At 42.7% G+C, this 20,387-nt stretch overlaps 1 protein-coding gene across 1 annotated transcript; it reads right to left on the bottom strand.

The window, feature by feature from the left end:
- Positions 1–8,266: 8,266 nt before the first annotated feature.
- LOC147899629 (steroid (22S)-hydroxylase-like) lies at positions 8,267–10,132 on the bottom strand. Its single transcript, XM_087377764.1, has 7 exons — positions 9,879–10,132; positions 9,454–9,778; positions 9,208–9,360; positions 8,864–9,118; positions 8,668–8,754; positions 8,484–8,562; positions 8,267–8,364 (listed from the first exon to the last, which is right to left on the bottom strand). The coding sequence occupies exons 1-7, from the start codon at positions 10,130–10,132 to the stop codon at positions 8,267–8,269; spliced, it is 1,251 nt and encodes a 416-aa protein (XP_087233890.1).
- Positions 10,133–20,387: the final 10,255 nt, after the last annotated feature.

Below are 20,387 nucleotides of genomic sequence, written 5' to 3' on the forward strand. Positions count from 1 at the left end.
TTAGCTCACATGATGGGTTTGATGGATTTGAGCACATGTTAGAAAACAAAGGCCATACACAATAATTGAGGACAATATTCTTTATTCTGATGAGGGCTTTAAATTAATTTTTTTTTAATTTTTAAAATTGTGTTAAGGGGGGAAAATACCGCACGGGCAGTGGCAGCGTAGGGGGGGTTTCGCATAGAGGGGAGGGGAGGGAGGTGGAGGGGAGGGGAGGGTGGAGTGGCAGGTGAGGGAGGTGGAGGGGAGGAGAGTGTGGAGGGGTGAGTGAAACGAGCGGTGAGGGGGAGGAGGGCGGCGCTGTGGAGGAGGAGAGGTGGCATTGCGGAGGAGGAGGCAAGGGAGTGCGGTGGCAGGGGCGCACGGAGGAGGTGGCATGATGGGTGGGGTGGCACAGGGTGGGGCACGAGAGGCACCGTCGGGGAGGGTGCGCCCTCGGCTCGTAGCAGCAAGGGCCTTAAGGCCCTTGCTTAGGTTAGTTGTTTGTTAGAAGTGTAGGGAGTGGCCGACAAGGGGGGGTAGAGAGAGAGAGAGAGAGAGAGAGAGAGAGAGAGAGTTCAGGGGGGAAGAGCATGAGTGAGAGAGAGAGAGAGAGATAAAGAGAGAGAGAGAGAGAGAGAGAGAGAGAGAAAGAGAGAGAAAGAGAGAGAAAGGAAGAGAGAAAGAGAGAGAGAGTAAGAGAGGGAGATAGAGAGAGATAAAGAGAGAGAGAGAGAGATAGAGAGATAGAGAGAGAGAGAGAGAGAGAGAGAGAGAGAGAGAAAGAGAGAGAGAGGGGGAGGGAAAGAGAGAGAAAGAGAGAGAAAGAGAGAGAGAGAGAGGGGGAGGGAAGAGAGAGAAAGAGAGAGAAAGGGGGAGGGAAAGAGAGAGAGGGAGAGAGAGAGGGGGAGGGAAAGAGAGAGATAGGGAGAGAGAGAGAGAGAGAGAGAGAGAGAGAGAGAGAGAGAGAGAGAGAGAGAGAGATAGGGGGAGGGATAGAGAGAGAGAAAGAGAGAGAAAGAAAGAGAGAGGGGGAGGGATAGAGAGAGAGAAAGACAAAGAGAGATAGAGAGAGATAAGGAGAGATAGAGAGAGATAGAGAGAGAGAGGGAAGAGAGAGAGAGAGAGAGGGGGGGAGGGAAAGAGAGAGAGAAAGAAAGAGAGAGGGGGAGGGATAGACAGAGAAAGAGAGAGGGAGGGAAAGAGAGAGAGAAAGAAAGAGAGAGGGGGAGTGAAAGAGAGAGAAAGAGAGAGAGGGGGGAGGGAAAGAGAGACAGAAAGAAAGAGAGAGGGGGAGGGATAGAGGAGAGAAAGAGAGAGGGGGAGGGAAAGAGAGACAGAAAGAAAGAGAAATAGGGAAAGGGGGAGGGGGTGGTGGTGGAGGGGGGAAAGGGGAAGGGGGTGGTGAAGATGGAGGGGGGGAGGGGGTGGTGGAGATGGAGGGGGGAGAGGGGGAGGGGGTGGGGGTGGTGGAGATGGAGGGGGGAGGGGGAGATAGAGGGGGGAAAGGGGTAGGGGGGAGGGGGTGGTGGAGATGGAGGGGGGAGGGGGGGAGGGGGAAATGGAGGGGGAAAGGGGAAAGGAGGAGGGAGTGGTGGAGATGGAGGGGGGGAGGGGGTGGTGGAGATGGAGGGGGGAGGGGGGAGGGGAAGATGGAGGGGGGAAAGGGGGAGGGGGGAGGGGGTGAAATGGAGGGGGGAAGGGGGGAGGGAGTGGTGGAGATAGGGGGGGGAAGGGGGAGGGGGAAGGTAGAGATGGAGGGGGGAGAGGGGAGGGGGTGGTGGAGATGGAGGGGGGAGGGGGGAGGGGGGGAGGGGGAAGGGGGTGGTGGAGATGGAGCGGGGGAGGGGGTGGTGGAGATGGAGGGGGGAGGGGAGAGGGGGGGAGGGGGTGGTGAAGATGGAGGGGGGTAGGGGGGAGGTGGTGGTGATGATGGAGGGGGGAGGCAAGAGGGGGGGAGGGGGAAGGGGGTGGTGAAGATGGAGGGGGGAAGGGGGGAGGGGGTGGTGGAGATGGAGGGGGAGGGGGGGAGGGGGTGGTGGAGATGGAGGGGGGAAAAGGGGAGGGGGGAGGGGGTGGTGGAGATGGAGATGGAGGGAGGGAGGGGGTGGTGGAGATGAAGGGGGGGAGGGGGGGTGGTGGTGGAGATGGAAGGGGGAGGGGGGAGGGGGGGGGTGGTGGAAATGGGAGGGGGAAAAAAAAGAGAGAAGAAAAAAAAACACTTGACAGATAAAGGGAGGAAGAGGTGGTCACCTGAACACTCTCCAAGTCTTTCTCAATGTAACGGGATTGTTGAGGAACAATGGATGGTGGGTGGATGGCAAGGGTATCATTACGAGATGGGCTTGAAGTCACTTACAATGTGAGGATGGGAGTAAGGTGGTGGTTGATGGAGAGGGAGGAGTGTCTTGCGTAGGGCTCAAAATGAAGAAGAGGATGGAGGCAAAATGTGAAAGATGACGAATGAGGGGGTGGAGTGGGTTTTTATAGGAAATGAGTTTAGGTTTAGGGTTAAACCCTAAACCCTTCCTGAGCCGTAACTTGTTATGGATAGCTCGGTTTGCTCTCCTACAAAAAGGTGAAATGGTCAAAATTGCAAGCTCTACGCATTCATGTCCACTACCTAGCCTAATTGTTTATCAAGTGGCTTCTATTTAAGAAATAAAGAAAATTTCTTAAGGTAGTAACCCAAGGTTGATGCTTGGGGTAGAAAAGTTTGGCTAGAAATGGAAAAAAGATTTACTCTCCTTGCCCTTGAGTGTTATGTTCATGAAAGTTCAAAGTATTTTGTTTTTTTACACATACCTGCGTATGTTTACTCATTACTTGAGACGCTAGTCTCCCCAACAGTGGTGCCAAATGTTGGCTCTTTCCTACTGCTTTTGTAGGAAGAGCAGGGTCTTCTCAATATGCAGGGTTCTGAGGCTTTTGTCACCTACAGATATACCGAGGTTGTCGGTTGTAGTATATGTGTAGCTTAGGATCTCGAGTCATGTTCCGGTGAGAGACGTAGGCTTAAGTGTGGTAAGCAAACAAAGTGCATGCATGTGTAAAAGGAACGTGTATCATCATGATTGGGGTAATGAAGGCTTTCGCCTTCATTGGGGGTTGCAGGGTTTAGGAGGAGTTTGAGGATTAGAAAGAGGTTCCAGGGTTTAGAAGGAGGTTCCAGGGTTAGAAGGAGTTCCAGGGTTAGAAGGAGGTTCCAAGGTTTAGAAGGAGTTCCAAGGTTTAAAAGGAGGTTCCAGGGTTAGAAGGAGTTCCAAGGTTTAGAAGAAGGTTCCAAGGTTTAGGGTAGAGTACATGGTGGAGAACTCGTCTCCCTTATAGATCATGGAGTTTAAGGGTTGAGGAACAAAGGGTTTAGGGGGAGCATAGGAGTGGGAGAGGAAGAAGGTGTAAGAGCATGGGGGAAAGACTGCAGAGTCCTCATCTCGACTCTCAAAATCTCAATTTGCTGTTGTACAGTGGTGGGAGTTGTGTCAGGTCTGCACAAGTAAACACATATGTTTAAAGTCACTAATTCAAGTTGCATATGTACATTTGCATGTGTCTACCCACATACACATGCATGCTCAAGTTTGAAACCTAAAGGTGATCTACATGGATTTGGCTTTAGCTCCATAATTCAATCACTAACACAAATTAGTTCTCCATAACAATAACATTGGTGTCCCTAGAGGACCAAGTCTTTGCTACATGTTTTGGGGTAATCTACATGTTTCTATCCACGACTATCATCAAGTGTAGCTATTCTTCTATCTCTCCATAATGTCTATCAACAATTCTTTCGTTTTAACCTTTTTCTACTTCAAATGAAAATGTGCAAATCCTTTCATGCATAATAGTGGAAGTGATAATAGAAGTGAATAAAAGCAAAATCCTGATGAAGGGTATAATGATTTCTTTCTTGACTTTAAAATTTTATTGCTCTTGGATGCATAGCTTGATAGCTATTGCCTCTATGAAAATTATCTACTAAACCTATAAAATGTGTTGGCCGCTATTCAACGAGGTGAATTGGGTTCTACCATTGTGTTAGGTGAGTCTATTTGTCAATGTGAGTAGTCAAGTGTCTCTTGACTCCTTACATTATGCTAGAGATGCATAAACTGTGGCATTGAAATGCTTGAGAGAAAGCAAGAGGGACTAGACTCCTTAACTTCTCATGTGTCAACCATTCCCACTTGCTAACATGTACATATAGGTGCCTCCTTTTAATATGAGGAGGGGCTACCACATGGCACTACCATGTGGCCCTTATGCTAAGCTCCTAAATTAATAATACTAAAATGGAATCATTTTTTTCTAATGTAGAAGTTGTGGTGTGTGTTGAGCTAAGGAAAGTCGCACAAAGGAGCAAGCTTGGGATTAAGGTTTTGAGCTAAGCCTTCAAAACATTTGGCCAATTGGACTTCATTGAGGTTGATCTGAAAGGGGTCATCACCTATCTTAGAGAATGTGGGCTAAGCTTTCAAAACTTTTGGCCAAGGTTGAGCTGAAAGATGTCATCACCTATCTTAGAGGATGTGATGGAAAGGGTTACAACTAGACGTGATGGCACTCAAAGGGAGCAACCAACACATGGCATTGCTTCCTAAGTGCCACATAGCACCTCACAAAATAAGGAATATAGAGATTCTCTATATCTCCTTATTTGTGAGGTGTCATGTTGCACTTAGAGAGGGTACTGCGACATTGTACCCTCTCCTTCCAACCTCTCTATTCCTTGCAACCCACATCTTGCTTGCCAAAGTTCCCACCCATTTAAACCTCCCTCCCTCACTACTACTCCTTTGCCTGATCTAATGGATTGGACTCCATTGCTCTCTACTCTTGCTCCCCCTTCGCCTTGTGCTTCCTTTTCTATTCCATCACCTCCTTGCCATGCCTCCTCTCTTCTCCCTCTTGCCTCATGACTTGCATCACTCAACTCCCCTAGGTTTTGCCTTCTCTCTACCTCTTTGCCTCTTGCTACCTATCCTTCACTACTTTCCATGCATCTACAAAGACTTCAAAGGTATATGCTCCGAGAGAACAAGCCCTATTTCTGCCTCTTTATTTGTTTTGCACGTTCTAACAAAACTACACGGAGGACCTCTATTCTTGATACATGTTGCAATCATCAAGTACTTTATTCATAGAAATTAAAGGCAAAGCTGGGATGCAAACCTTTAAATTGGACAAAGGTGGATGCTTAGCGTATCTGCTGATGGGTCATGCTACTCGTGACTATAGTTACATTGATAATAAAGATGTGAGTCAACAAAAGACTTAAGCATTCGGAGAGAGTTCGGAGACAAATACTTGTAACATTAAACAAAACCCACAGACTCACATACAATCCATTATAAAAGCTCATTCTATCACTATACCAGATGTCCAACAGACTCATTGACTTGTTAAACATCATAACTTAAGCTCTTTGCTTAACAAATTCCAATAAACTAATGTACATTTCAAAATCTCAAGTTCACTAGTTCCAATTTTTAAAACATAAAGACATGAGAAGAGACAAACTGTCTAGCAAAGCAACCCTCTACATTTCTTTTTGAACATTGTTTAAAGCATAACAATTCTCTCTGGAATATTAATACGATTTTGAAGGAAAGAACCTCTACATAAGAATGGACCAAATACCTCCCATTATTGTGAATGTAAAGCATAAAACATTAAATTTTGGAAGCATGTTCCACGTGTAATTTAGAAATTTTGACATTCATTAGTCAACCTTGGGTAATCACCCTATTTGGAAGTACATTGGAAGAAAGAGAGAGGAAAAAAGGAAAATGAGACATGCTCATGAGAGAAGGAAAGGAGGGAAAATACATGCTCATGAAAGAGGGAAAAGAGGGGGGGGGAAGAGAGAGGAAAGGAGGAAAAGAGGAGAAGGAGAAAGATGAGAGAGATTGAAAGAGGGAGACATATGCATAAGCACGATCCTCAAGAATCACCACACTCTATTGAAGAAGATGATGAAGTACTCTTAGGTGAACGTACGATGCTAGAGTACGATGATGATATAGGAGATCAACTCGGTATAGAGTTAGAGATAGACTTGTTTGGCACGTTAGACTTGGCTCAGGATGAAACCGTTGATGTAAACACTCTTCATTGATTTTTTTCATCTCAAACTTGGACATGAATATATGAGCCTCAAAGGCTTGATGTACATGCTCTCGTACTTTTATTCTCTCAGAAGATCAAACATGTATGAAAACAAAAAAAAAATTGTCATTGGAAAAAACTATCTTTTAAGGTCGGTATGGAAATAAAAACTCTCTGTAAAACGTCGCTATGGAAAACTGTCTCAGTATCGCTATATAACGACCATTACCAATTTGATAAAAGTCGCTATATAGCGACTTTAGCAAACGTCGCGTTTGCTATATAGCGACGTTTTACTAAAGTCGCTATATAGCAACCCTTAATGAACCCCACTTCCAATACCAATGATTAGCGCCTTGCACACGCTAAACGTCGATACTTAAGCATCACAATAGGATCCGTGTATAGTAGTGTTTACGTATGTATCAAGGTTATTCTCTAGCTAGACCATTGAATCATAAAGATGTCAATGTCTGCTACCAAGATAATTAGATGCAAGGCATCGATAGGAGGTTATCTAAATACAAGCCAAGAAAATAATGAATATTCCAAGATGTGCTTGAAGTTAGATTATGTAAAGCAGTCAAAGCTCTCAAAGTTCAGGGATGCAATTGTCTTCAAGTATGTCATATGTCTAAAACTATATCAAATAGATTAATACAAATCAATGGGTGACCAATTGCATAATTTTATTTGAAAGTAAAGAATAGTAATAAAGCATGTCATATGTCTAAATCTTTATAAATTGCTACAAAACAATGGATGACCAAATTGGGTAATTTTATTAGAACATAAAGCACCTCAAAAGTCAATTAAGATCCCAAAGTCCATCTTCATAGGCACATCGAAAGGGGCAACAAAAACGCTTGAGAACAAAACTTGAGAGCTCAAAGAAACTACTTAACTCAATGAAATGCTAAAGTTATCTACATGCTCTATCAAAAAGGGCAATAGTCAGACTTGAGAATAGCAATATCAATATGGAAATTTAGAGAATTGAGGCCTAAGCATTGAGAACTGAAAATGCATAAAGGAATCAAGAATGTAAAACCAAGGAAATCACACCTTCTTGAATGCATTATGGTGATACATGAACCTAAAGTATGCTAAGTGTAGGTACATTGATGGAATAGAAAAAGTCACTTTTGCTAATAGTGCATTGCAACAAAGTGCTATATTAGTGGGCGACAAAGGTAGTCATATAAATACTTAAATATATCTCACTTGCTTTTACCAAGCTTATTTGCTCAAAGAAATTCAAAACTAAAGCCACACATTTATGTATAGTATGCCATTTAATTGACTAAACCACACATTGTAGTGTGTATGAGTATTGATAATCTCCTTTTATTGAATATATGTGTACTAATCTAATAAATCTAAAAATGGAGCAACTCGAATTGGAAACCCCTTTAGCATCCTTAGAACAGGGCTATGAAATCCATGATCAGGCTCACCTATAAGTATGATACACACTATTAGAGAGTATTTAAATGTATGCATCACCCAAAATTAATGAGAAAGAATACAAAGAGTAATAGACCTGTAACTAGTAACAAGATAGTGCAAGAATATAGCAATCTCTAGCTCAGCCAGATTGGCCCTGGACAAATCCTTGGTCCCCATGCAAAAGGTGTGAAGGACAGAGGCTGTCTTGCTTCCTGAAAAGAATATGAAGTTTAGGATGCCAAATAATAACATGGTTCTCTAATAATTTAGCATGCTAAGATCTTAGCTAGTTGTAAGTGAGAGCTTCTAGCCAATGCTACTAAAATCCTTCCCTCTCTTTGGGAGGTCTTCTATTTCAAGTCTAGAAGAACACTAATGTAAGTTTATGTGGACACTTTTTCATTAATGATGGGAGGGTCTTCAAGTAGGCCTTCATCAATAATTGTAAGGCTTCCTAATATGACATTGGACAAAGGACTCCCAAGTTCCATTCACCTTTCAATGACAACCAATGAGGTGCCAATGGATACTCTACTTCGATATTAAACCCCTATGTAGCAGTCTCGATATGTAGCTTGGCGAATTGGCTGGACTGCTAAGGTAAGCCTGAATGATGTGTATTCGACTATGTACGAGTGGTATGTGTCTGTGTGTTTATGTATGAACTACCGCTCCGAGTTGCCGTGACATAATTGAAAATTTAGAGGTTTAATATCACCTGCCAGCGCTAGGGATTAAACACGCAAGGATCTGGATAGACCATAGGATCGAAATTCGCTATCGCTGAAGAAAGCAGGACATTCCAACCCTTTGGAATGGTGAAACCTGCATGTTCGGGTTGGCTTTCGGCGGTTAAAGCACACCTTCAAATTATTGTTCGATTAGCGTCCGAAATCTGGTCATGTTCTGAGGATTTGCAGAAGTGATATATATCTCTGAGGTACCTTTTATGTTGATGTCTTGAAGAGCCAACCGTTGTGAAAATGGCGCTACATTGCTCAATCGAAGAGTCTCATTTATCACCTAGATTCACGACACCCAAATGAACCAAATTTTATTTTATGAAAGCAGTGCTGTGTTATCAACATCTAGTTAAATGTATTAAAACATATATAAGCTTTGATTTACTTTCTGAGTAAAGGTCATTTGTTTGTAATCATCGATGGATAGCTTCGCCCCCAGTTCCATTTTCTTTCGAATGCCCATGTGTTCCTCCTAGGAAACTCAGACATTGATAAATCAACGATAAGGAAAAGCGATAGTTGTGACTCAAGAAATCGAAGGACAGCGGTCATTATCTGGGAGAGAAAGGAGACCACCTGACCTGCATTTCTTGCAGAACTTTTGGATTGTCGGTAAGGAACTTGATAGCGAAAGTAAGGACGATTGCAGTTGTCACACCACCACCGAAAAGCTGGCTTAGCAACAGGTCCAAAATCATCTCCTCGGGATATGGATTTCCTTCATCGTCAAGCTCGTTTGATAGAAGATCGACCCAAAGCTCGTTATGATTTGCACGGGTCTCGTATTTTCTTGTTTCGATGACGTTTCTGATGAGCGTGAGAAGGTTCTTTCGTCCCTGCAGAGCATATCTCAAAACTCCCAAGTTGTACCAGCAACAAAACAATTACAAAGGACTCACAAGCTCGACTCAAAGTGCCAGCTCACCTTCAATCCTAGGCTATAAGCTGTTCCCGGAAGATTGATAGGAAATGTCCCCATCGCTCGAGTAAAATATTTGCACTCTTCCATCATCCGCTCCGCGACGGGATCACCAGGCTTTAAACCTAGGAGCTTCAAAGCCATGAAATCGAACGCAAACTACGCATATACTCAAGAAAGTTAGAAACTGTTTAATGCCTACTTCCGTGATCTGTGATCATCCACTAGGTAAAAGTGGTTCTGCCAAATCACCTTTTGGGCTTCATCCTGCACGTAAACAAGACCCTTCTTTTCCCATGCTGTAAGAGTCCAAAGAGCAACGTCTTGACAGTCTTCCAAAAAGTTGTCTTTAAGCTTGGAAACGTTGACAAAGGAGACAATAGACCTACGCGCTGCTTTATATGGAGCTCCATGCAGCTCAAGGAAGCTGAAAGCACCTAGAATTTTAGGAAATGTAGAAGGATAGTTGGTCTGGACGAGCTTCCCCTCGTTCTGCATAATGAATTTGTTCACTTCTTGATCTATGGATACGACTGTGCGCAAACCAAAAAGCCGAATCTTGAATACCGTCCCATAACTGGAATCAAAACTCACGGAAACTGTTAGCTAGCAGGTGGGCAAGCTGACGTTGCATTACAATTAGTTGCAACCTAGATACTTCATGTGAAGCAGCTTACCGTAGAAGGCACTCAGATAAGAAAGGAGGTGGAGTCCCTAGAGGATACATGGAGAACATGGTTTCTAGGGTGTGCCCGACGATTGTCCAGGCAGAAATTCTTCCCGGGGCCAGGCGGCCGTCCTCAGCTGCTGCTGAATGATCAGTTCTCCTTGGCATTCCTAGGTATAACAACGAGAGGGCCAATACACCCGCAAGTAGTACTGAGCCCAAAACCCACGAGGCAGGGCCGATTGTGCTGAAGATCATTTGCATGGCTACGGGTCGAAATGAGAGTCCCTGCTGTTTTTCTTGGAAGAGAAGAGCTTGCCATGTGTCACAAAGAAGGAGCTCTTAGATGGAGCTTGGGAGAGGGGAGGAGGTGGAAAGAAAAGAGGCAGGATTTGAGTGGGGAGGAGGTGGAAAGACAAGAGGCAAGTTTGGGAGGAAGGAGGACATAGAAGGTCAATGGAATGGAGGAGATAGAAGTTCACCTTTGAGAGGAAGGAGGAGATGGAAGGTTGATGGAATTAGAGGAGATAAAGCCATGGGTTAAGAATTAGCCAATGGAATTAAAGGAGGAGATGGAAGGTCAATGGAATTAATTAAAGGAGGAGATGGAATTAAAGAAGGAGATAAAGCCATGGGTTAAGACTTAGCCAAAATTGACTTAGCCAATGGACTTAAAGGAGGAGTCAATGGAATTAATTAAAGGAGGAGATGGAAATAAAGAAGGAGATAAAGCCATGGGTTAAGACTTAGCCAAAATTTCAAACGCCAATCCAAGTATGCAAGGTTAATTGATTAGAAATTTAAGAACTACTCAATGCATGTACTAAAAGGAGCTCTCTCTCTCTCTCTCTCTCTCTCTCTTGTAGCAATGCGTGGCTTGCATACTAGTTCTATATTATATATAAGGGTGCCTTCTATAAGAACATCCATGGATAGTTATGGCAGGATAGCCAGCTATGTGGTGGGTGCTTCTACTTGAGATATAGTAAGATTTGTGTGTAACCACATTAAATGATTTGCTTCATGTGTTAACACCTTAGTGTATAATGTTGATAAAGTGGTCTAACACCATGTTTTAAATACATCAAAAGGGGGACTGGCCCATCTACGATAATATATAACGGGTTTCTAGTTACATTTAGATGGAAGGAACCAAGCAGGGATTTGCAAGGGAATTGAAACAAGCGTTTTAAACCGGCAAATGAAAACTTTTAAAACATTTTTTAGACCCCCTTGGAGCGATTTAAACCGGCCCCATCATGTTTTTTTAGCGAGACCGATTGCAACCGGTTGCCACATGGTAAAACCACATACCATGTAGTAAGAAGATAGGTATGCCAATTGGTATTTATCTATACTATGCGGTGATACATGTACCGCATGGTATATTACAACTAACATGTGGGTTTGCTATACATACTGCGCTGTAGACATATCGAGCAGTATAATTTCTTATATATATTGTGCGCCCACCTCATACTATTTGCATTCTCGAGAATCTAGCTCTACTTGGAGTCTCAAAAAAAACAAAGAAGGACAAGAAAAAGGGATAAAGAAAGCTTCCAAACTAATTTGTAAGTTTTTATATCCTTAATGAGGTTAGCTCTTGCATTAATTTGACTCATTATTTGGATATTGTTTGTTTTGAGAATCATCATGTATGGATTAGTGTACCGAATCATCATTATTTGAAGCCTATGTATGTTTGAATTGTGATAGGTTGCTCCAGAAGATGTTGCCTGCACCAAATACCATGCCTGCATCAAGAGATGAAGCAAAGAAGATTCTAACAACGGTGGGTATGGATTATGATACCATCCATGCTTGCCGTAATGATTGTATTCTCTTTCATCGTGAGCATGGAGATTTGGCTAGTTGTCCGAAATGTGGAGAACAATGATATAGAGATGACTTACAGGGTGAGAAGATATCGGTAAAGGTCTTAAGACACTTTCCCATCATTGCAAGAATACAACACATGTTTCGATGCAAATCCATAGAGGAGATGATGACATGGCATGCATCTCATCAGACCACTGATGACACATTGAGGATTCCTACAGATTGTGCAGCTTGGAAGCACATAGAAATTCAGTGGCCAAACTTTGCGAGGGAGCCACACAACTTACATCTTGGGCTCGCCATGGACGACGTGAATCCTTTCGGGTTACGCTCGACATCTTGGTCGACATGGCCCATAGTCGTGGTGAATTACAATATCCCACCATGGCTAACAATAAAAAAGGGACACCTCATGCTTGCACTACTTGTGCCACGGAAGTACAAGGCAAAAAATATGGATGTGTACATGGCACCTTTGATAGAGGGGTTACAAATATTATGGAGAGGAGTGCGGGTCTTTGATATTTCAAGAGCCACAACAAGACAAAGAACATGCATTTATAGATGCGCTTATAGATGCTTTTATAGACACACAAATAGATGCTTCTCGAATAGACAGACACGTATATAGATGCGTTTATAGATGTCCTGATAGACACGCTACATAATATTTTTTAAATCTATAGAATGATGTGCATGTTGTGTATGCTATGTAGTTATAGGAATCCCATTTCCACATTGTGTAATTCAATTCTTCCAGCCAACCGCATTTTAATTAGCACTCTTGCAAGCACGTCTATAGCCGATAATTACAATTCTAAATAAAACATTACAACTCCAAAACGTTTAGTTCACAAAGCACTAATTGATAGAACGTTGCACAAGAAAATTGAAAGCTCAAAAAGTGCTTGTATGTACATATAGCATGAAGCTAAGCCACGTCCTATGGCTTCAAGTACCAAAAATAAGAGGAGTGTATATACAAGAGGCACGAAGCCAAGCCAGTGGCTTTAAGTACAAAAAAGAGTAGCTAGCACTACATTTACCACTAATCTAAGTTCTCCACATCCTCGCTCCCTTCTGCGCTCCCTTCTCCACCTCCTTCCTCATCTTGTTGCTCGTCTTCTTGTGCAGGGGCCTGTAAACAAGGGACAACATATATCAATGTATGAAAAATCAAATCTTTACTTATAATATTGACATTATTTAATTACTTTCAAATACCTCGGGGGACGCTCTAGTAGCCCGGACATACTACTCCTCAGTAATCAACCCGTCATTATAAAAGTGCCTCCATGTATCTCCTCTGCGATGGTGGTGGTGGTAGGCTGTCTCGATAGGAGTAGGGTACCTGCCCATGATATCAAGCTACAAGATGACACAATTTGTAGAGGGGTTAGTACAAAGAAACAACCTCCTAATAAACTACATAAACAATATAATTTGAGATTGATACTTACAAATTGGGCCTCCCATGATTCAACACCCCCTGCTCCAAAATGCACACTTCCATATTGCTCCATTTGGATCCTTTGTGCCTCCATGTGCTACATACTAGGTTCCTCCCTTGCTGACTTCATTGCTTTCTTCCACTCACGCTTGTGAGTGGTGTGGGGTGGGCCCCTTGGTGGTTGACCTCCCTCGAGCCTGGCAAGCTCTGCTAGTGCCTGCCTCTTAAGCGAAGATCTTTTATTGCAAGTATCATAACAATCTTTGACTTGGCCCATTTATCTATGAATTGAAGATTGGGGGGGTTAGGATACCTAGAGCGAACAGTAGCAAGGGTCTCATCAGCCAACCTCTTTGGCTGGTCTTTGTAGTGGATAAAGCAATCTCTGTAATTGTTAGCAATTACAGAGCACATGAAGGCCATGATGTCCTTCCCCCGTGTATCCATCAAGATGCCTCCTATCTGAGTGATGTCATAAAAGATCGTACCATCACCCGAAGGCACATCTAAATCATGTGAATCATCCTCGTCCCCACCACCACCCCTCCCAAAGCACTGTGCCATGCATCCCCCACCGCTCTCCCTGCTACTATGCCTACTACCGTGTCGTGTCAAGCTAGTACGCTGGCTACTCGTAGCTGGAGATTGCACGGGACTACGTGGACCACTCGTAGCTGGAGAACCGAGTCTCGACTACGCAGGAGTATGTCGATGGCTTTGCGAGACAGAAGGACCTCTTGACGGCATGGGGAAGGGGCATAAGATGGCATGGGGAAAGGGGCTCGACTGTGTAGCCGGCTGGGCTGTGCTGACTCCACTGGGGTAATCTTAGCTGGTGTGGGGTTTGGGTGGTTTAAAGTCTGTAGTGCCGACTCCTGGGGGGTGTTTAGAGTACCCGTCATGTAGTTGTATAACTCCCTAGGACTGGGAGGGTGCCCTAAAAGGTTATATAACTCCCAAAAGATGGTCTCCCGAAGATCAGGTGAGCCTAAAGAGCTTCCTGGCCACATGATGAACTGGAAAAAAGAAAAAAAGAAGATTACTGATGAGCTGAGAAGAGAAAAAGAAGAGAAAAAGAGAGAAAAATTACCACGAAAAGAGAGGGAAAGAGAGGATAAAAGAGAGGCAAATATAGGAAAAGAGAGAAGAAAAGAGAGGCAAATCCTTTTCTTGGAAGTGGAAGTGGAAAGGGAAAGGGAAAGGGAAGAGGAAAGAGAAAGGAAAGGAAAGGAAAGGGAAGAGAAGGGAAGGGAAGGGTCTAAAACTGTCGGAGCGCGTCTATAGACACGTCTGGGAAACGCATCTATTTTTGCATATAATAGCACGTCTATAGACGCAGCTATCTGTTATTGAAAACAGAGTAGACGCAGCTTTTTGTTTCTGAAAATAGAGTAAACGTGCCTGTAGATGCGGTTTTAGACGCGGTCTGAGACGCGTCCATAGATGCGCTCCGATAGATGGACTATTCTAAAAAGTTGAAAAGGACATGCGCCCAACACAAAAGCATAACAGTAAACCCAAAATCATTCGTTTCTTGGATACGACAAAGGATGAATCCAAAGAGAGCAACTTTCAAAGAAGATCAACCGTAAAGAGACTTACCTTGGATAGAGGTGGAAGCTTCTTGTCCTTCTTCAAAGTTGCTTCTCTTCCTTGTTCATCCTCTTCTCCTGTGTGCTTGAAGATGATTGTGTAAGCCTGGAAGTAAGTGTGGGTGCCTGGAGATAAGAGTCGGACTGTGGATCTGTTAATAGCAAAGCAAGCAAGCCGTGCGAAGCTTATGTGAAGAAAAGCAAAGCAAGCATGCTAAAAGTACATTTGAAAACCATGTCTATAAGCGTGTCTAATGGCGCATCTATACATGCATCTAAATACGTAGAGAAGACGCAGTTTTAGATGCACCTATAGACACGCACCACAGAATAGACAGATGCAGTTTTAGATGCACCTTTAGACACGCCACAGAGTTTTAAGATTAAATATTTAAAGAAAAGCAAAATTTTTTGGGTTGTTTGTTTGTAGGATGTCTTCATCTTCAACAAGTAGCTCCAGTGACGATGAATCCCTCCATATACACCATCGTGAAATGTGGTTGGAGCAAAAAATCAAATGTATGTGTGATCGATGTCGAGGAAACATGTATCGTGCATGCAGGATTACACTTTATCACATCTCAAAGTATGGAGAATGGGATGCGACCATAAACATGGTAAGTGTTAAAGAGTTAAGGTTGATTGAGATACCTATGGGTGTTCATGTGTTTGAGTTATGATTCCGTTTTAATTTGATACAGGATGCAGTGCCACACCTGCATATGTTGCCCTATGCTCATCATGAGGAGGCGAATCATCGGCAATATGAGGTGGGATCTTCAAGAGGGACCGTTACGGATGCAGAGTGATGGTGATAGTAGCCCTCCACCATTACGTCATGAAGCTGTGGAGGAGGAGGTGTTTGATGATATGGTGCAGGATTTATATGTCCATCAATCCGAAGGGAGGGATGATTGCATGCAGTAGGACGATCTTTTTACCGTAGCATCGACTCCACTGTTTGAGGGGTGCACATTCTCTGTTCTATGTGCCTCCCTTGAGTTACTAAACTTGCAAACCATCTATGGATGGAGCAATGCAAGTTTGAATGCATTCTGTGGTGATTTTCATGATTAGATTTTGCATTACCATATGATCAATTCAGTGAACCATGTGGAGCAAGCTAGTAAGAAAGAATATTATGAATTGGAATAAAGGAGTAGGTACACTTATGGCTGAACAGCTGTCATGAAAATTTCATGCAGCGGGGGATTATTATTTCAAACTCTCCTTCCTGCTTCCTTTGTTGTTCTACCATGCAAAACTGTTTTTATCCCGCAGTCTTGGAGTATTATTATCATAGAGTCATGAGTGTCTCTCTCTCTCTCTCTCTCCCCTCATACTAAATATTTTGTTGCAGAAAACAATGCTCTATCTTTTTTCTAGCTTCCTCGCCTCTTCAGCTCCACCACCTCCCTTTGCAACCTTGCCCTTCGATTAACCTAACATCTAGTTAGGTAGGTAGCACTGTGCCATGAAATGAAAATCTTGCCTCTCCTTGAGCCACCAAGGGTTCACCTCAATAAAATTTTAGTGTACCACATGCATTCAAAAGGAGGGGTATTTTAATTGAACTGTGATACTTGATATATCAGTTAGGATTGTAACATTGAATGTCTCTGTCCAAATGGTATTTTTTCTTATTGTAGCTAGAGTGTGTACTTTCTACTCGAGTTCTTTCCATGGAAAAAGTTTACATTGTTTAATCTATTTGGTATGTGTACTTATTTCTCATGGTTATAATTGCATTGATAATATTTGTATATACAGCATCATGTGGATTTAATGCATTTTCAAATTTTTGGAATATAGAATTTCACTTGTTCTCTATAATAGTTGTGAGTCTCAATGTTCGTTATAGTGAATATAACATATTAGTTGCTCTTTTGTTCATCGTTTCTAGCCATAATCTTCCAATGTGAGATCTAGGTGTTTGAGTTGACGAAGGTGATTCTAAAGCTATTCTACTTTCAAGTCTTCCCCCAAATTATGACGAGATGAAAAAAATATTGCATGTTAACATTGATATGTAATGAATAGACATGATTCCAAAGGACACTATGATTTGAAAGACAAACTATGTAAACATTGATTCATGGAATATGATGTAATAGAGATTCAAAACATGGTGAATTATGCTAGTGGGTCAATTACTCGAATGCTTTTTCTCATTTATGGTCTTCACGTGCAGGCTATTGTGTAAAATGATTCCATGGGAGAATAAATTACCAAGCTCAAGAGATATGGCAAGGCAACATGTGACCTCTCTTGGATTACAAGCGCATCCATGCATGCGTCAACGATTGCATTTTGTTTCGTGGACTACATAAGGATGCAAGAGAGTGTCCTACTTGTGGAGAGGCAAGATATAGAGCAGATCTCAAAACTTTGGACGTGCCTCATAAGGTTCTGTGACATTTTCCCATAATCCCTCGCATCCAACATATGTTCAAGTGCAAATCCGTTGCAGAGCTCATGTCATGGCATTTCCTCCCATGGATCAACCGATGGCAAGTGGAGAACTCCCGCAGACACTCCTGCGTGGAAGCATATTAAAGACACATGGCCAAGCTTCAAGGAAGAACCTAAGAGCTTGAGACTTGGATTGGTATGGACGGTGTGAACCCATTTGGTCTCAAAAGTACCTCTTATAGTGTATGGCCAGTGATATTGGTGAATTATAATCTTCCACCCTCTATGGCTATTAAGAAAGGACATGCTATGTTGTCCCTTCTAATTCCAGGGAAACATAAAGTTAAAAATCCTGATGTTTATTTGGAGCCTTTGATTGACGAGCTAGAGATACTTTGGAGAGGTATCGAGGTGCATGATGTGAGCAGGCCTCCCTCATCATGAGATTGCAACTGCAAAGCAGTCTTGATGTGGATGATGCATGACTTCCCAGGCTATGGCGAGAGTTTAGGTAAGCATTGCACTTTTAATTATGAGTAGGCAACCGATGTGGCACCTTGAACCCACCTTCAACTCTTAATTGCGTCTATTGTTCAGGTCTCACTACATCAAGTTACCATGCATGTTCTATTTGTGGTCCTTCGCTAGTTGCCTCATGAGGAGATGCATTGCATAAGGTCATCTATGAGAATCACCATCGATTTCTCCCACCTGATCATCCTAGATATGTTGCTCCTTGGAAGGAAGTCCTCCCACAATCACTCACTATGGGAGATTGGATGAGAATTTGGGATAGTTCCACGACTCCTCCACCACTTGGCATGAGCCGATAAGGGTTTGTAACTATTGTTTGTGTGCTATATTGGCTACAAATAAAGATTTCCCGCTAACACTAGCTTTTGTTTAGATACTCCATCTTTTATCATTTACCATATTGGTCCCACCTCAAGATCAATCACTTGCTTGATCCCATGCATATCTTCAAGAATGTGGCATCTGCCATTTGGGAGCATTTGAATGGGACACGAGATTCCGTAGGCATAAGGGATGATCTACGTACCACAACGAGGATGCGTGAAGCTTGGCCACAAGAGAGACCAAATGGGTGTGTTTTTTTACCTTGTGCACCGTGGAGGCTATCAAAGCTAGAGATGGCGGCGGTGAAGTGCGCTATTACTACAATTCATACTCCCATTGGATGCATGAGGTGTTTGAAGGGGGCCTTTACAAAGAGTAAGAAAAGAGGTGTAGAGCAATTATATGGCTTGAAATCTCATGATTGGCACAAGATGCTCCAAGTAAGTATTTTATGTGCATAATATCGTGGGTTCAGTTCATACTACCTACTAACATTTCTCGTAGTGCATCAAAGGACGTGAAGGATTGTATTTACAAGTGGGCAAGCTTGTGAGGTACTTTACATGATAGAAAATATGATGCATATCAATGCTCCATGCAAGGTGTTCATATTGCTAATATGGTGTGCTTTTTCATTTCTAGGTATGTGAGCTCAAAGTAAATAGATCCCACCATGCTTGAGAATGCTCGAGTTATGTCAATGGAGGTGGTTTGTTTAGTGGAGGAGACATTTCCATGTTCTATTCTCACAAGCCAACTACATCTTATAGTGCATTTGGTGGATGAGATTGCTATATGCAGTACTATACATGCACGATGGTTGTTCTTCCTCAAGCGCTTCATGAAGACTTGAAGGGCTTCATGAGACAAAATGCAAGACCCGAAGGTAGCATGGCCGAGGGTTGGTTGGTACAAGAGTCACTTGTATATATTTCTGAGTTTCTTGTTGATGTGGATAGCTCTCTCCCACGACTATGGAGAGATGATGAAGACCTAAGGATGACCTCTATTGTGCCTCAAGGGAAAGGATGCAACAAAGTAATAGACATAGAGTTGCTTAATAATATCAACCTCTATTGCGTGCTTAATAGTGATGTGATGAAAAGATGGGTGACAAGATATGAGGATGCAAAGGCAAGAAGACAAGAAGAAAGGGCCCTCTTTCGTACACACCACGGATCTCATGTGCCATACCCTCAGTATCTAAGAGCACTTCCAAAGGATATTCATGTGGATTGGCTACTTGATGAAATGGAGAAAGCAGAGAAAGACGAGGGGATGCATATCACAATGGAAGAATGGGAGTATGCTAGGGGGATGCATGAGCAAGGTCAGTATATAGAATGTTATGCATAAGTTAGGAGCTTTCAATAATTTAGATTGCTTATTTAATTGATTTTTTCTTGGTGTAGTGCACTATCTTCAATGCTATATGGTGTGAGGGCAAGCATTTTCGAACACAACGGATTGATGACAAGAGAAGCACACAAGATTGCAGCATCATTGCTAGCTTTTAGGGAGCTAATGGAGCCATGGATGATTATTGTGGCATAATCCAAGATATTATTAAGCTTGACTTTCGACGCTTCTTTGTGTATGTTTTGGATGTAAAGTGGATTAAGGATGTGGTGGAAAGAGGCCCTAATGCAACAATCAAACACCATGCAAGTGGATTTGTAACTATTGACTCCACAAAGTTTTGGCAAAGTAGGAAGGACACACTAGTACTACCGCAACAATGTGAACAGGTACTGTGCACACATATAAAAATACTCGCTTTTAAATATTTGATACCTTCGATGCAAGAAAAATAACATGATTGTATTTGTGTTTTAATTAGGTTGTCTATCAACCAATGGTGGATAATAATAGATGGTGGCATGTCATACCTATTATGCCACGTTCCAAAGTGATGTATAGTACATTTACTAATATGGAGTGTATGGAGGATGATCATGGCCATGGAGGTGATGATGACCGTGATATGAGAGATGAGGATGATCATGAGATAGGAGATACAGATATTGAGGCCATTACCCGTGAGGACGAGCCTACCATTGGTGATGCTAATTTCGATGAGCACATGAGTAGCACAAGTAGTAGTGGGTTGAATGTATTTGTAGATCTAAACACTTGTTTGGATTTTGAAGTAGATAGTTTGGCAAGGGTTGATCTCATTGAGGATGAGATTGAACCGTAGCCCATCATTGATATTGGCAAAACTATTTTACATATTGTCTCATTCTCCTCACCTCACTTAATTCTTGTATATCTGGGCTTGCAAAAAAGCATTGATGTTTGTGTTAAACTTATGTGCTTTGGTAATCATGGGCAATGTTTGGAAAGCAGTGATGTACACCAAAAT

This window comes from Dipteris shenzhenensis, chromosome 8 (genome assembly GCF_047967505.1).
Source record: "Dipteris shenzhenensis isolate YYH24624 ecotype China chromosome 8, Dip_SZ_1.0, whole genome shotgun sequence".
Lineage (NCBI taxonomy): Eukaryota > Viridiplantae > Streptophyta > Polypodiopsida > Gleicheniales > Dipteridaceae > Dipteris > Dipteris shenzhenensis.

Excerpts from the sequence above, each read along its gene's own strand:
- LOC147899629 (XM_087377764.1), bottom strand. The coding sequence starts at position 10,132 with ATGCAAATGATCTTCAGCACAATCGGCCCTGCCTCGTGGGTTTTGGGC. Across the intron at positions 9,119-9,207 it reads CTTATAGCCTAGGATTGAAG|GGACGAAAGAACCTTCTCAC; the intron begins GTGAGCTGGCAC and ends TATGCTCTGCAG. Across the intron at positions 8,755-8,863 it reads AAGTTCTGCAAGAAATGCAG|GAGGAACACATGGGCATTCG; the intron begins GTCAGGTGGTCT and ends TGAGTTTCCTAG.